The sequence below is a fragment of the Ranitomeya imitator genome, chromosome 2 (assembly GCF_032444005.1).
Source record: "Ranitomeya imitator isolate aRanImi1 chromosome 2, aRanImi1.pri, whole genome shotgun sequence".
In the NCBI taxonomy this organism is placed as follows: Eukaryota; Metazoa; Chordata; class Amphibia; order Anura; family Dendrobatidae; genus Ranitomeya; species Ranitomeya imitator.
The window spans coordinates 759,370,547-759,389,008 of NC_091283.1; the positions used below are offsets into that span (position 1 = coordinate 759,370,547).

General features: G+C 44.4%; 1 protein-coding gene across 1 annotated transcript in view; it reads right to left on the bottom strand.

Moving 5' to 3' along the window:
* LOC138667754 (beta-microseminoprotein-like) overlaps nucleotides 1–6,006 on the bottom strand; it is a 28,222-nt gene extending 22,216 nt beyond the window's left edge. The window contains exons 1-2 of the mRNA XM_069755850.1: nucleotides 5,976–6,006; nucleotides 1,633–1,762 (exon numbers count right to left, since the gene is read on the bottom strand). Coding sequence (XP_069611951.1) covers nucleotides 1,633–1,762; nucleotides 5,976–5,990 — 145 coding nt within the window. The 5' untranslated portion in view covers nucleotides 5,991–6,006. The remainder of the gene's footprint in view (nucleotides 1–1,632; nucleotides 1,763–5,975) is intronic.
* Between the last annotated feature and the right edge of the window lie 12,456 nt (nucleotides 6,007–18,462).

Here is an 18,462-nt window from a genome sequence, read left to right on the forward strand (position 1 = left end):
ATGAGCGGTACCACGTGACCGCTCACACAGGAAAGGCTGCCGGCGCTGAGAGCATACATCGCAGGAGCTGGGTGAGTATTTGTAGGCAAGTGGGCAGGCGCACAGCGGATGGGAGGCAGGAGGTGACCCACAAACTTTATTTTTAAGAAAAAAAAACAAAAAAAAAAACCTTGATTTTTCATTCCTTTTCTCCAGCAAACTGGGAGAAGGAATGAATGCCGGCTTCAGCACCAAAAGCAGGGGACAGCGCTTAACTGTAGCACTGTCTCCTGCATGGTCCGTGTGGTCCCCAGTCGGCACATGGGCGGCACACGGCTGCCGCACGTGTGCCACACTGATGTGCTACGTGAGCACACGGACACACGGACACGGATAACTCCGGTACCGATTTCTCCGGTACCAGAATTATCTGGACGTGTGAAAGAGGCCTAATACAGCATAGCACTGTACCCATTCTTTAGAGATTTCTAGTAGATTTTTCTGAGTACTGCTGTGGTCAATAATGAGGGTGAAGTCACCAGCCATTCTGCGATGATGCATTTACAGGAGAATTATTGTCATCCATTGCTTCTTTTTTTTCATGCAAAACAAACTATTGCTCAAAACCGCAATGGAAAGGCTATGTTCACATGACGCTTTTTTTTAGCTGCGTTTTTTTATTATGTAAATTAAAAGCTATGAGATTTTAAAAAATTGTATGCACACTAGTGATGAGCGAGTGTACTCGTTGCTCGGGTTCTCCTGATCACGCTCGGGTGACCTCCGAGTATTTATGACTGCTCGGAGATTTAGTTTTCATCAGGGCAGCTGAATGATTTACAGCTATTAGCCAGGCTGAGTACATGTGGGGGTTGTCTGGTTGCTAGGGAATCCCCACATGTAATCAAGTAGGCTAATAGCTGTAAATCATTCAGCTGCCGGAGATGAAAACTAAATCTCTGAGCAGTCATAAATACTTGGAGGTCACCCGAGCGTGCTGGGGAAAAACCGGAGCAACCAGTATATTCGCTCATCACTAATTCACACGCTTGTTTTGTTTTCCTGACTGAAGTTGAGAACTGCATCGTTTTTAATTTTTTTTTAACAATTTTTCACTCATAGAAAGCAATGAAAAAATGCTGCAAAAAATGTAACATCGGTTTTGTTGTGTTTTTGGGAAATAAAAATAACTATTCAATATATATCATAGACAAAGGATACATCTAATTTGCGCCCAAATTTGCTGCTAAAAACACAACAAAAATGCTGAAAAATGGGCACAGCATTTTTACTGCCAAGAGAGCAAGATTTGGCTGCAGAAAAGAATGCAGCAAAGCGCTGCATGTAAACCCTCTGTTAAATAATGCACAGGTCAATGAATTCAATTTTTTGTTGTAATTCTTTTTTATAAATTTCGGGAATTACAAATCATGTTATTTTTCGAGGATCTTAAAATCACATGATCTATGAATCACATGTCTTGTAATATTTAAAATGCAATAAATACTAAAACATTTACATAACAAAAAAATGTTTAGAAAAATGTGCGTATTTTGTGCGTGATTTTTGGACTAAAAACCCAAACAAAAAAAATGTATAGTACAATCATGTTTATAAAAATGAAAACCAAGCAGAAGATATTTCACAACTCACCATTTTTGTTTTGACCATATACTGAGTGTGCATGAACATTGTGAGCAACTTTCCCATTTTGTTCCGTCATGCACTGAGCACTACATAAAGATATCATAATCGCCACCACCAAAATGTGCAGCAAGGACACCTGTGGATAGTAAAATGTGCTCAGGTTATGCTTAGTACTTATGATTGACCTTGTTGCCAATAGACCTTTACTCCAGTAATGATTTTTATATATATATACTAGATGGTGGCCCGATTCTAACGCATCGGGTATTCTAGATTATGTATGTCCACGTAGTATATTGCCCAGTCACATAGTATATTGCCCAACCACGTAGTATATTGCCCAGCTACGTGGTATATTGCCCAGTCACATAGTATATTGCCCAGTAACGTAGTATATTGCCCAGCTACGTACTATATTGCCCAGTCACATAGTATATTGCCCAGTAACGTAGTATATTGCCCAGCTACGTAGTATATTGGCCAGTCACGTAGTATATTGCCCAGCAACGTAGTATATTGCCCAGCGACGTAATATATTGCCCAGCGACGTAGTATTCAGCACAGAGCCACGTAGTATATTGCCCAGTCACATAGTATATTGCCCAGTCACGCAGTATATTGCCCAGCCACGTAGTATTCAGCACAGAGCCACGTAGTATATTGCCCAGTCATGTAGTATATTGCACAGCCACGTAGTATATTGCCCAGCAACGTAGTATTCAGCACAGAGCTACGTAGTATATTACCCAGTCACGTAGTATATTGCCCAGTCACATAGTATACTGCCCAGTCACGTAGTATATTGCCCAGTCACGTAGTATATTGCCCAGTCACGTAGTATATTGCCCAGCGACGTAGTATTCAGCACAGAGCCACGTAGTATACTGCCCAGTCATGTAGTATATTGCCCAGTCACGTAGTATATTGCCCAGCGACGTAGTATTCAGCACAGAGCCACGTAGTATATTGCCCAGTCACGTAGTATATTGCCCAGTCACGTAGGTACATAACACTGCCCACGCAGTATTTAGCAGTGGGTGCACCATATCCCTGTTAAAAAAAATAATTAAAATAAAAAATAGTTATATACTCACCCCTGGGATCCAGCGAAGCTGTGTAATGTGGCCACCATCTTCCGTTCCCAAGATGCATTGCGAAATTACCCAGATGACTTAGCGGTCTCGCGAGCGCATCGTCCGACGAAGGAAGGTGAGAATAGCAGGTTTTTTGTTTTGTTTTTTATTATTTTTAACATTACATCTTTTTACTATTGATGCTGCATAGGCAGCATCAATAGTAAAAACTTGGTCACACAGGGTTAATAGCAGCAGATACGGAGTGCGTTACCCGCAGCATAACGCGGTCCGTTACCGCTGGCATTAACCCTGTGTGAGCGGTGACTGGAGGGGATTAGGGAGCGGGCGCCGGGCACTGACTGCGGGGAGTATGAAGCGGGCACCGGGGACACTGACTGCGGGGAGTATGGAGTGGGGAGTATGGAGCGGGCGCCGGGGACACTGACTGCGGGGAGTACGGAGCAGAGCGCCGGGGACACTGACTGCGGGGAGTATGGAGCAGAGCGCCGGGGACACTGACTGCGGGGAGCAGGGAGTATGGAGCGGAGTGCCGGGGACACTGACTGTGGGGAGTATGGAGCGGCTGCCGGAGACACTGACTGTGGGGAGTATGGAGCGGGCGCCGGAGACACTGACTGTGGGGAGTATGGAGCGGAGTGCCGGGGACACTGACTGTGGGGAGTATGGAGTGGGGAGTATGGAGCGGGCGCCGGGGACACTGACTGCGGGGAGTACGGAGCGGAGCGCCGGGGACACTGACTGCGGGGAGTATGGAGCAGAGCGCCGGGGACACTGACTGCGGGGAGCAGGGAGTATGGAGCGGAGTGCCGGGGACACTGACTGTGGGGAGTATGGAGCGGCTGCCGGGGACACTGACTGTGGGGAGTATGGAGCGGGCGCCGGAGACACTGACTGTGGGGAGTATGGAGCAGAGTGCCGGGGACACTGACTGTGGGGAGTATGGAGTGGGGAGTATGGAGCGGGCGCCGGGGACACTGACTGCGGGGAGTACGGAGCGGAGCGCCGGGGACACTGACTGCGGGGAGTATGGAGCAGAGCGCCGGGGACACTGACTGCGGGGAGCAGGGAGTATGGAGCGGAGTGCCGGGGACACTGACTGTGGGGAGTATGGAGCGGCTGCCGGGGACACTGACTGTGGGGAGTATGGAGCGGGCGCTGGGGACACTGACTGCGGGGAGCATGGAGCGGGGAGTATGGAGCAGAGCGCCGGGGACACTGACTGCGGGGAGTATGGAGCAGGCGCCAGGGACACTGACTGTGGGTAGTATGGAGCGGGCGGCGGGCACTGTGACTGTAGGGGAGGGACTAATCGGACTGTGCCCGTCGCTGATTGGTCGTGGCAGCCATGATAGGCAGCTGCCCACATAGTATATAGCAGCCATGTAGTATATAGTACTGCCCACGTAGTATATAGCAGCCATGTAGACAACGCAGCCCACGCAGTATTTAGCAGTGTGGGCACATATCCCTGTTAAAAAAAAGAATTAAAATAAAAAATAGTTACATACTCACCCCCTGGGTTACAACGGCACTATTGCGATGGGCGCGCGGCTGCAGCCATCTTCCGTTCCCAGGATGCATTGCGAAATTACTCGGAAGACTTAGCGGTCTCGCTGGGTAATTTCGCAATGCATCTCTGGGACCGGAAGCTGGCGGAAGGCGCGAGCGCATCTTCGGACAACGGAGGGTGAGTATAGCAGGTTTTTTTTTATTATTATTATTTGTAACATTAGATTTTTTTACTATTGACGCTGCATGTGTATTGGGGACACAAAGGGTTAATAGCAGTGGTAACGAAGTGCGTAACTTGCGGCATAACGCGGTCCGTCACCGCTGGCATTAACCCTGTGCGAGCGGTGACCGGAGGGGAGTATGGAGCGAGCGGGCACCGGGCAGTAACTGCAGGGGAGTAGGGAGGGACTAATCGGACTGTGCCCGTCGCTGATTGGTCGCGACAGCCATGACAGGCAGCTGGCGAGACCAATCAGCGACTTGGATTCCATGACAGACAGAGGCCGAGACCAATGAATATCCGTGACAGACAGAGAGACGGAAGTGACCCTTAGACAATTATATAGTAGATATATATATATATATATATGTATATATATATACATATATATATATATATATACATTACAGCATATAGTGATTGTTGCTTGTATTACAATATTACATTAGACATAACTAAACAACATTATGGAGTATGCCAACGCCTATCCCAGCATTATTAGATTTGTTGAATTTAGGAGGTGCGGTATCAGCCCCAATTCATCAATGCTGTTTTTCTAGTTTCTTGGAGTAAGCTCCTCCTTTTTAGTGGCTTTAGTATTTGCACCATATTCTCTATTCGTTTTATACCATTTTTTAAATTGGCTTACTTTAAGTCTTTTGGGATTTTTCCTCTCCAACTTTACTAATCCAGATGTTTGAGAGATTCATGAATTGTGACTTTTACCAAATGTCTCATTTGTTTTGTGTGAATCTCACCACATTTACTGCCTGAAGTACGGTTACAAGCAAAAGTTTTCAATTTGACGCCTTTTTAGAAAACACGCGCCTTTTTCAAGGATTTGCGATTTTTCGATTTTTTACTAATATTGTTAATTATGTATTACGGTATTAATTATTTATTAATTATTCTATTAATATAATTACATTTCGGTGAAATATGGACATTTAGCCATTGATGGTTTCTTATGTTCCTATGATGTTGAGGTTTAGTGATCTATGGGTACATTATTATATTAATTGCTCCTCTCCTGCTCCGTTTGATTTCCTGTTGTGTCTGTTTCTTGGTGTCATGTTCCAATGATTTTAAAAAATTGTTTCAATAAATAATTAAAATTTATTTGTAGGTTATATATTCAGAGTGCATGACACTAATTAATTTTTGATTGTGTTAAAATTCTTATACTCTTTTTACCTGTGTGCCTCTCCTACAAGATTAAAGGGAAACTGATGTAGTAGAAGAACTTTGATGCATCTGAGTGCTGGGACCCCCACCCATCAATATTTCTGCACTCTATTTATGTTCTCACGGGGTCTTTCAATGCAGTCCCCTAATTCTCTGCTTGTGTTCCATTCACAGTCAGGGCAGAGTTTTTGCTTATCTTCCATTTAATTTATAAAATACTATTGGTCTATATAAAGTACATCATTATCATATTATACTGGCTAAATGTAACGAAAAACATACATTGGAAAATAGGAAAATATTCATGTGATAAAAGAGCATCAGATCAGACTTACCATCGTACTGCCCATATTACTGCTAAGCTTAATGGCCAGATATTCTTGTGGCTTCGTTAATTTATATACTGGCTGTTGGCCATGTGACTCTATTCAATAATGTTATGCAAACACAGTACTATTTGCGATCTGCATTTTGGCAGCCAAATGAGACAGATTTAACATAGTAAATCAGTTTCCGATACGGTCAGTTGCTGTAATATCTCTATAACTGACACTGAGTGTCGGTGTAAATAGCAGGTACAGTAGAAGGACTGTATCAGGCAAATCACTTATCAGCCTGTAGCTGTATGAATTGTGTGATGTAGCACAGATTTAGCCTTAGCAATACTCATATATATTAACTGTTACTCGTATATTAATGAATTACACACATTTTAGTCATCTAAGTTTTAGCTCTTATTAGATCACTATCATTAGACACGGTGATTTTATTGCAGCCTGTAGTCCTGAATCAGAGGCGTAACTAAGGGTGCAACTCAGGGGGAGGACAAAACATCTGAGGGGCCCCTAAGCGGTAGTCCTGATTACAACTATGCTTGCGGACCCTAAAAATTGATACACAAAGACCAACACTGATATTACCAACTAATGGTGACTGTACAGTGGTAGATATCAGCTCTGCAGAACATATAAGAGATCACAGTACAGTTATATAATGTGACTTACCGTTGACATTCTTTCTGATGGAATTGTTCACTTTTCACGTCTTTTTCATGTCGCTCAGACCGACAAGACTACTCCTCCAACCAGGACTCGGCTTCAGAGATTACATTTGACTTCTCATGTTTATGCACTGTCTCCATCTATTCCCAACCTGCACAAACTCCTCATCCTACTGTCATCTTAATACTGAACTACTGCCAAATGTGTCCCTATTACTGCACACGCTGTGTGGTACAAAAACAGTGTTCCTCTACTGCCCCACGTAATAATGCCCCATGGGCACTTTTGACGGTACCCTGAGCACCCTTATAACAAAAATGGTTCTTAAGTATCCACTTAACATTTAATAATATCCCCTTAATCCCCTCATACACAGTATGATGGACCCACAGCTCCCTTATGCACAGCATGATGGTCCACTGCTACCCTGTGCACAGCATGATGCCCTTACACCTCCCTTATACACTGTAAGGTGAGCCCACAGCTCCTTTATATGCAGTATGATGATTCTACAGCTCCCCTTTATACAGTAAGACGAGCCCACAGCTCCCCTATACACAGTATGATGGGCCCTACACACTGTATCATGGCCCCCACACTATAAAATGGCCCACACAGTAGCAACTACACTGTACAATAGCCCCCATAGTAGCATCCACACTGTTTAATGGTCCCCATAGTGCCCCCATACTATATAATGGCCCTCACAGTAGAACCCACACTCTGAAGATAACCAAAGTAGCCACCAAACTGTATAATGGCCCACACATTAGATCCCACACTGTATGATGGTCCCCACAGTAGCCTTCAAACTGTACAATGGCCCCCACATTAGCTCCCACACTATATAATGGCCCCCAAATAAGCTCCCATGATGTATAATGGCCCCTGTATTAACTCCCATGCTGTATAATGGCCCCTGCATTAGTTCCTATGTTGGAAAATGGCCCCTGTATTAGCTCCCATGCTGTATGATGGCCTCCAAATTAATTCCCATGCTGTATAATGACCACTGCATTAGCACTCACGCTGTATAATAGCCCCACATTAGCTTTCACACTGTATAATAGCCCCCAAAAGTAGTACCTACAATGTATGAGGGGGCCACCCATGGTAGCTCCCACAGTGCATGAGGGTTCTTCATACTTTATGATGCCCCACAGTCCCACCACACATTTTATATAAAATAAAAACATCCTATACTCACCAAATCCAGGATCCTGACGAGTCCACCCCTCAAAGTGCGGGCAGACCAACGCGCTGTTATTGCACATACAGGACATCAGAGTCCCGGTGCGTCGGAATGACATCACCATGACAGAACTCTAAAGTTCTGTGCTTACATCAGGACTCTGAAGTCCTGTGTGGTCTACAGAACAGAGAGCAATAATACAGGGAGATCATGTCTCCCTGCTCTACCATGGAGCTTAACAATATGGGCATGCTGTGCACACAGATGTAGCTAACAGTGGCAATAACTCTGGGTGGGCCCCTCTGAGTGAGTGACTGCACCCTCTGCCCCCACCCCACCCAGTGACTACGCTACTGTCCTGAATTCATTGACTTCACTTTGTATACCGCAGACAGATTTCCATGAAAAGTTATGGTAATTTGAAGATTCCTGCAAGCATGCCAATCATAAGAACCAGTCTTGCTTGTAAAGTGAGATAATATTGTTAAAAAATATACTAAATATAGACATTTAACTGTGTATGTCTGTTTTTGAAAACTGTTTCATTAGACCAATTTGACAACTATATGTGCAGGGTCACCATCAGCACCGGGCATACCCGGGCAAGTGCCAGGGCCCTGAGCAGGCGGGGGCCCACTCACCGTCGGGGACACCTGCGCACTATGGGGGCCCAGTGTCTGTGCTAGTGCACAGTGATACCCTCAAAAGAAAGCTGAAAGTCTGAACTTCAACTGCATCTGAATTGTTTTGTTTAAAATTCATTGTGGTAATGTCTATAACCAAAATTAGAAAAATGTTGTCTCTGTCCAAATATATATGGACGTAACTGTATGTTGCTCATTATTCTGTATGGAGCAATATGTGGGGCTCATTATTCTGTATGGAGCAATATGTGGGGCTCATTAATATGTATGGAGCATTATGTGGTGCTCATAACACTGTAAGGAAGCAATATATGGGGCACTTTATTCTGTATGGAGCACTATGTGGTGCCCATAATACTGTAAGGAGCAATATATGGGGCACATTATTCTGCATGGAGCATTATATGATGCCCATAATACTATATGGAGGACTATACTTTCCGGTTTCTGACCTATTGAAGAATTTACAATAGCTATCACTCATGTAATGGAAAAAGTGAAATCTTTGGCAATGTACTATACCTATATTTCTCTGCTGTATCTGTGCATTATGAATTGTGGTATGTGTTAAAGGGGCTTACTGAGACTCTTTCGCCCGGGGCCCTCGAAAACCTGGAGCCGGCCCTGCCTATGTGCCTTCTGCCACATGTTACTTTCAATAAGTTTTCCTACCTACAGTGGTGTGAAAAAGTGTTTGCCCCATTCCGGATTACCTTTTCTCTTGCATGTTTGTCACACTTATATGTTTCAGATCACCAAACAAATGTAAATATTAGACAAAGACAACACAAGTAAACGCATAATGCAGTTTATAAATAAAGGTCTTTATTATTAAGGGAAAAAGAAATCCAAACCTACAGGGCCCTGTGTGAAAAAGTGATTGCCCCCTCCCCCCTTAATACATAAATTAACTGTGGTTTATCACATCTTTGGGAAGCAGAGTTCAAATTCCCTAGCCACACGCAGGCCTGATTACTGCTACACCTATTCTCAATCAAGAAATCACTTAAATAGGACTTGCCTGACAAAATAAAGTAGACCAAAAGATCCTCAAAATCTAAACAGGCAGGAAAAAAGCTGCGTTTTTTTGGCATTCTAGTTTTATCTCTTGTGCATCCTGATAAATTTTAGTGCTGAAAATTAAAGACCCATTCTATCGAATCAGGTTTTGACAAAAAAAATGCAGCAAAACTTGATACCTGCATTTTTGGTGCAGTTTTTCAGCTTTTTTTCACCACCCATTCATTTCAAAAGGGGAAGAACGCTTGAAAAAAGCGCTGAAAAACACTGAAAGAAGTGACATTCTCCGTTGTGCAAAAAAGCATGCAAAGCACAAAATCCTAATGACGTGTGCATGAGATTTCTGAAATCTCATAGATTTTGCTTGTACTGTAACAGGCAGCTGAAAATTTACATAAAAAAAAGGCATAAAAAACGTGCTGCAAAAACGCCCAGTGTGAACTTAGCCTTAAACTGATTAGTGAGAGTTTGTTTTTAACATGATGAAGGGAAGAGTTAAGGAGAAAGACATGATTAATAACACATCTGCTTTCTTCCAAAGACAGTGCCACACTTGTCCAAAGATTGGTATTGCATCCAGCCCTGCTCACTACAGTGATCTTTAGCTGCAATGCACAGCCATAGACAGAAGTGATTCTATTTTGGGAAAAATCAAATGTAGCCTTGTTTTTCTAATCCTGAACAACTATTTTAAGAATGTTGCAGACAACCGTGCAAAAAAATCAGGCATTTCATTCCTGATGTTTGTAATCTACTTCAAAATCTGTCAACAAAGGCGATTTCCTGTGAAACGGCATGACTTAGATTAGTCGAGATATTTATACTCTATTTTGTATTTTTTTTCTGTAAATAGTCATGTCATAGTTGACATTTATGTTAGTCAGGGAAGCAACTGTGAAGAAATCCAGTAAATCGTTTGGATTACAGGTTATGAAAGATTGTACATGGTATGTAGTTTTCTGTTTGTTTCGCAGTTTGCCCTTTTGTGTCCATCATCTTTAAAGGGTCTCCATTCTGACAATATTATGAAATATCATCACTAGTGACAGTAGAAAATCCCACATTCAAGTTATGTTTGTATTAGAAATAGACGCTTCATTGGACTTAAATAAAGGTTCTTTACATTGTGTTATTCCTTGTTGCTCTGGGTAATTGCTAACATTGCAATTGAAAAAATATTGAAAAAAATTAGTGGCAGTCTTGACAGTTTAAGTCCCACCAATCAGAAATGATGACTTTATCCTAAAGCTATACCATGACAAAATGACATATTGTAAGGGTCAGTAATATTTTTATTTTATATTTGCCAAATTTTTTTTTTGTGAACAGATAAAGTTTTAGCAGTATACAAACATAACCAATATTTTAAAAGGGTTCTCTTAGCCGGGGACTTTGTATCCCTATAAATAGTGTATACATAAAGGATTAAAAAATAAATGGGTTCCCTGCTTTGGACAATCACTACTCTTTAGCTGGCTACGTCCACATAAGTAGGGCATGATCCCCAGCAATTAGGTGGTATCTCTTGAAAAAAATGGGACTAAATAATCGACTTCCCTGCAGCGCCACCAAAGGAAAATTGAAGCATTACTCAGTTGTCCCTATAGTGCACAACAGGAGAGGTCCTCCAGAGTAAAGGTGCCGTCACACTAAGCGACGCTGCAGCGATACCGACAACGATCCGGATCGCTGCAGCGTCGCTGTTTGGTCGCTGGAGAGCTGTCACACAGACAGCGCTCCAGCGACCAACGATCCCGAGGTCCCCGGTAACCAGGGTAAACATCGGGTAACTAAGCGCAGGGCCGCGCTTAGTAACCCGATGTTTACCCTGGTTACCATCCTAAAAGTAAAAAAACAAACGCTACATACTTACCTACCGCTGTCTGTCCTCGGCGCTCTGCTTCTCTGCTCTGGCTGTGAGCGCCGGGCAGCCGGAAAGCAGAGCGGTGACGTCACCGCTCTGCTTTCCGGCCGCTGTGCTCACAGCCAGAGCAGAGAAGCAGAGCGACGAGGACAGACAGCGGTAGGTAAGTATGTAGCGTTTGTTTTTTTTACTTTAACGATGGTAACCAGGGTAAACATCGGGTTACTAAGCGCGGCCCTGCGCTTAGTTACCCTATGTTTACCCTGGTTACCAGCGAAGACATCGCTGAATCGGTGTCACACACGCCGATTCAGCGATGTCTGCGGGGAGTCCAGCGACGAAACAAAGTTCTGGACTTTCTTCCCCGACCAGCGACAGCACAGCAGGGGCCTGATCGCTGCTGCCTGTCACACTGGACGATATCGCTAGCCAGGACGCTGCAACGTCACGGATCGCTAGCGATATCGTCTAGTGTGACGGTACCTTATCAGCTCTACCCTTTAATCAACAAACAAGAGAACAGCACCACTCCAATTGTGCACACCCCATACATGAGTACATAGGTAACAATAAACCATATATAGAAAAAAAGAGGTCTTTATTGGCACACCCCACAATTTAAAACATATTTATAAACAGCAAAGAACACCTTGTCCATATCAAGTGTTTGTACATATTAACACCTATACATATGAAGTATAATAATATATAATGCCTGAAAACCCACCTCTATACCTACTGGCTCATGGGGCTAGCAACAGCATGCTCAGTAGCCCACCTAAATGGCAACATAACTCTTATATAGATCCCAAAAAAACATAAAAATGGCAAGGGGTGAATCATATAGCAAATAAGAGCATTGATGTTATGGCTGGCAATCAGGCAACACAGCGTGCAGTAATCAGCGCACATACAGAGATCTGGCAATAACCAAAAACAATAGGACGAGCTCTGAGACGTGGAATCTCTGTAGACTGCAGTACCTGATCTATCCTCACACAACTATAAGCAGCAGTGGATTGCGCCTATCACTACCTATGCAACTCGGCACTGCCTGAGGAGCTGACTAGCCTGAAGATAGAAATACAAGCCTGACTTACCTCAGAGAAATACCCCAAAGGAATAGGCAGCCCCCCACATATAATGACTGTTAGCAAGATGAAAAGATGAAAAGACAAACGTAGGAATGAAATAGATTCAGCAAAGTGAGGCCCGATATTCTAGACAGAGCGAGGATAGCAAAGAGAACAATGCAGTCTACAAAAAACCCTAAAACGAAAACCACGCAAAGGGGCAAAAAGACCCACCGTGCCGAACTAACAGCACGGCGGTGCACCCCTTTGCTTCTCAGAGCTTCCAGCAAAAGTTAATAGCAAGCTGGACAGAAAAAACAGAAAACAAACTAGAAGCACTTATCTAGCAGAGCAGCAGGCCCAAGGAAAGATGCAGTAGCTCAGATCCAACACTGGAACATTGACAAGGAGCAAGGAAGACAGACTCAGGTGGAGCTAAATAGCAAGGCAGCCAACGAGCTCACCAAAACACCTGAGGGAGGAAGCCCAGAGACTGCAATACCACTTGTGACCACAGAAGTGAACTCAGCCACAGAATTCACAACAGTACCCCCCCCTTGAGGAGGGGTCACCGAACCCTCACCAGAACCCCCAGGCCGACCAGGATGAGCCACATGAAAGGCACGAACAAGATCTGGGGCATGGACATCAGAGGCAAAAACCCAGGAATTATCTTCCTGAGCATAACCCTTCCATTTGACCAGATACTGGAGTTTCCGTCTAGAGACACGAGAATCCAAAATCTTCTCCACAATATACTCCAATTCCCCCTCCACCAAAACAGGGGCAGGGGGCTCCACAGATGGAACCATAGGTGCCACGTATCTCCTCAACAACGACCTATGGAATACATTATGTATGGAAAAGGAGTCTGGGAGGGTCAGACGAAAAGACACCGGATTGAGAATCTCAGAAATCCTATATGGACCAATAAAACGAGGTTTAAATTTAGGAGAGGAAACCTTCATAGGAATATGACGAGAAGATAACCAAACCAGATCCCCAACACGAAGTCGGGGTCCCACACGGCGTCTGCGATTAGCGAAAAGCTGAGCCTTCTCCTGGGACAAGGTCAAATTGTCCACTACCTGAGTCCAGATCTGCTGCAACCTGTCCACCACAGAATCCACACCAGGACAGTCCGAAGACTCAACCTGTCCTGAAGAGAAACGAGGATGGAACCCAGAATTGCAGAAAAATGGAGAGACCAAGGTAGCCGAGCTGGCCCGATTATTAAGGGCGAACTCAGCCAACGGCAAAAATGACACCCAATCATCCTGGTCAGCGGAAACAAAACATCTCAGATATGTTTCCAAGGTCTGATTGGTTCGTTCGGTCTGGCCATTAGTCTGAGGATGGAAGGCCGAGGAGAAAGATAGGTCAATGCCCATCCTACCACAAAAGGCTCGCCAGAACCTCGAGACAAATTGGGAACCTCTGTCAGAAACAATATTCTCAGGAATGCCATGTAAACGAACCACATGCTGGAAGAACAAAGGCACCAAATCAGAGGAGGAAGGCAATTTAACCAAGGGCACCAGATGGACCATTTTAGAAAAGCGATCACAGACCACCCAAATGACCGACATTTTTTGAGAAACGGGAAGGTCAGAAATGAAATCCATCGAAATATGTGTCCAAGGCCTCTTCGGGACCGGCAAGGGCAAAAGCAACCCACTGGCACGTGAACAGCAGGGCTTAGCCCTAGCACAAATTCCACAGGACTGCACAAAAGCACGCACATCCCGTGACAGAGACGGCCACCAGAAGGATCTAGCAACCAACTCCCTGGTACCAAAGATTCCTGGATGACCAGCCAGCACCGAACAATGAAGTTCAGAGATAACTTTACTAGTCCACCTATCAGGGACGAACAGTTTCTCGGCCGGACAACGATCAGGTTTATTAGCCTGAAATTTCTGCAACACTCTCCGCAAATCAGGGGAGATGGCAGACACAATGACTCCTTCCTTGAGGATACTCGCCGGCTCAGATAACCCCGGAGAGTCGGCCACAAAACTCCTAGACAGAGCATCCGCCTTCACATTTTTAGAGCCCGGAAGGTATGAAATCACAAAATCAAAACGAGCAAAAAATAACGACCAACGGGCCTGTCTAGGATTCAAGCGCTTGGCAGACTCAAGATAAGTAAGGTTCTTATGATCAGTCAAAACCACCACGCGATGCTTAGCACCCTCAAGCCAATGACGCCACTCCTCGAATGCCCACTTCATGGCCAGCAACTCTTGGTTGCCCACATCATAATTACGCTCAGCAGCAGAAAATTTCCTGGAAAAGAAAGCACATGGTTTGAACACTGAGCAACCAGAACCTCTCTGTGACAAAACCGCCCCTGCACCAATCTCAGAAGCATCAACCTCGACCTGGAACGGAAGAGAAACATCAGGTTGACACAACACAGGGGCACAGCAAAAACGACGCTTCAACTCCTGAAAAGCTTCCACGGCAGCAGAAGACCAATTAACCAAATCAGCACCCTTCTTGGTCAAATCGGTCAATGGTCTGGCAATGCTAGAAAAATTACAGATGAAGCGACGATAAAAATTAGCAAAGCCCAGGAATTTCTGCAGACTTTTTAGAGATGTCGGCTGAGTCCAATCCTGGATGGCCTGAACCTTAACCGGATCCATCTCGATAGTAGAAGGGGAAAAGATGAACCCCAAAAATGAAACTTTCTGCACACCGAAGAGACACTTTGATCCCTTCACGAACAAGGAATTAGCACGCAGTACCTGGAAAACCATTCTGACTTGCTTCACATGAGACTCCCAATCATCTGAGAAGATCAAAATGTCATCCAAGTAAACAATCAAGAATTTATCCAGATACTCACGGAAAATGTCATGCATAAAAGACTGAAAAACAGATGGAGCATTGGCAAGTCCGAACGGCATCACCAGATACTCAAAATGACCCTCGGGCGTATTAAATGCCGTTTTCCATTCATCTCCCTGCCTGATTCTCACCAGATTATACGCACCACGAAGATCAATCTTAGTAAACCAACTAGCCCCCTTAATCCGAGCAAACAAGTCAGAAATCAATGGCAAGGGATACTGAAACTTAACAGTGATCTTATTAAGAAGGCGGTAATCAATACACGGTCTTAGCGAACCATCCTTCTTGGCTACAAAAAAGAACCCTGCTCCCAATGGTGACGACGATGGGCGAATATGTCCCTTCTCCAGGGTCTCCTTCACATAACTGCGCATAGCGGTGTGTTCAGGCACGGACAAATTAAATAAACGACCCTTAGGGAATTTACTACCAGGAATCAAATCGATAGCACAATCACAATTCCTATGCGGAGGTAGGGCATCAGACTTGGACTCTTCAAATACATCCTGAAAGTCCGACAAGAACTCTGGGATGTCAGAAGGAATGGATGACGAAATAGACAAAAATGGAACATCACCATGTACTCCCTGACAACCCCAGCTGGTTACCGACATAGAGTTCCAATCCAATACTGGATTATGGGTTTGTAGCCATGGCAACCCCAACACGACCACATCATGCAAATTATGCAGTACCAGAAAGCGAATAACTTCCTGATGTGCAGGAGCCATGCACATGGTCAGCTGGGCCCAGTACTGAGGCTTATTCTTGGCCAAAGGTGTAGCATCAATTCCTCTCAACGGAATAGGACACCGCAAAGGCTCCAAGAAAAATCCACAACGTTTAGCATAATCCAAATCCATCAGATTCAGGGCAGCGCCTGAATCCACAAACGCCATGACAGAATACGATGACAAAGAGCACAATAAGGTAATGGACAAAAGGAATTTGGACTGTACAGTACCAATAACGGCAGAGCTATCGAACCGCCTAGTGCATTTAGGACAATTAGAAATAGCATGAGTAGAATCACCACAATAGAAACACAGTCTGTTCAGACGTCTGTGTTCTTGCCGTTCTACTTTAGTCATAGTCCTGTCGCACTGCATAGGCTCAGGTTTACTCTCAGACAATACCGCCAGATGGTGCACAGATTTACGCTCGCGCAAGCGACGACCGATCTGAATGGCCAAGGACATAGACTCATTCAAACCAGCAGGCATAGGAAATCCCACCATTACATCCTTAAGAGCTTCAGAGAGACCCTTTCTGAACAAAGCCGCTAGTGCAGATTCATTCCACAGAGTGAGTACTGACCACTTCCTAAATTTCTGACAATATACTTCTACATCATCCTGACCCTGGCATAAAGCCAGCAGATTTTTCTCAGCCTGATCCACTGAATTAGGCTCATCATAAAGCAATCCCAGCGCCTGGAAAAATGCATCAACATTACTCAATGCAGAATCTCCTGGTGCAAGAGAAAACGCCCAGTCCTGTTGAATAGGATTACCAGAAGAATGAGGTTTCAAGGCCAAAAATAGCTTACAATTATTTCTGAAGCTCAGGAACTTAGTTCTGTCACCAAAAAACAAATCAGGAATCGGAATTCTTGGTTCTAGCATCGATTTCTGATCAATAGTATCTTGAATCTTTTGTACATTTACAACGAGATTATCCATTGAGGAGCACAGAGCCTGAATATCCATGTCCACAGCTGTGTCCTGAAGCACTCTAATGTCTAGGGGAAAAAAAAGACTGAAGACAGAGCTAAGAAAAAAAAATGTCAGGATTTCTTTTTTCCCTCTATTGGGGATCATTGGTGTGGCTCCTTGTACTGTTATGGCTGGCAATCAGGCAACACAGCGTGCAGTAATCAGCGCACATACAGAGATCTGGCAATAACCAAAAACAATAGGACGAGCTCTGAGACGTGGAATCTCTGTAGACTGCAGTACCTGATCTATCCTCACACAACTATAAGCAGCAGTGGATTGCGCCTATCACTACCTATGCAACTCGGCACTGCCTGAGGAGCTGACTAGCCTGAAGATAGAAATACAAGCCTGACTTACCTCAGAGAAATACCCCAAAGGAATAGGCAGCCCCCCACATATAATGACTGTTAGCAAGATGAAAAGACAAACGTAGGAATGAAATAGATTCAGCAAAGTGAGGCCCGATATTCTAGACAGAGCGAGGATAGCAAAGAGAACTATGCAGTCTACAAAAAACCCTAAAACGAAAACCACGCAAAGGGGCAAAAAGACCCACCGTGCCGAACTAACAGCACGGCGGTGCACCCCTTTGCTTCTCAGAGCTTCCAGCAAAAGTTAATAGCAAGCTGGACAAAAAAAAACAGAAAACAAACTAGAAGCACTTATCTAGCAGAGCAGCAGGCCCAAGGAAAGATGCAGTAGCTCAGATCCAACACTGGAACATTGACAAGGAGCAAGGAAGACAGACTCAGGTGGAGCTAAATAGCAAGGCAGCCAACGAGCTCACCAAAACACCTGAGGGAGGAAGCCCAGAGACTGCAATACCACTTGTGACCACAGAAGTGAACTCAGCCACAGAATTCACAACACATTGAGTCCCAGGAGACCATAAGGCTGAATTACCTAAAGTGCAAAATGCACAAACCAGGAGGACCCCAGGCAAAGAAGCTAAATGGACCAGGGCCAATGCAGCCCCACGCGTATCGCCCTCACTGATAGGGCTTCATCAGTTCTCCCCTGATGCATGTGGTGTGCATAATTGGAGTGGTGCTGTTCTCTTGTTTGTCGTTTAGTTTTACCACTCACTTGCACCCCGTACTCTAATATTCATATAATGGTAGTGCGCTTCGTTTACTTATTTTCATGATCTACCCTTCAATCAAGTGATGAGGATTCTAAACGGAGGATTACACTCACGTGATGTAGCATATCCATCGACTCAAATGAGCTTCCACAGACACTTTTAGAAAAACATAAATAGAGGAATCCACCTGAGGGAGGCAGCAGCCCGCTGCCGAAACGCGTAGTGGTTTAATAAAAGGCTTGTTTACCACTAATCCATTGCAGGATGCTCTATAGCCATAGCGCTCCTTAAATTGACCACATACATATTTTTTCCAAAAGAAGTTATATGAGGCACCTTTACGGCTGCTGTCTTTTGTCATATAGAG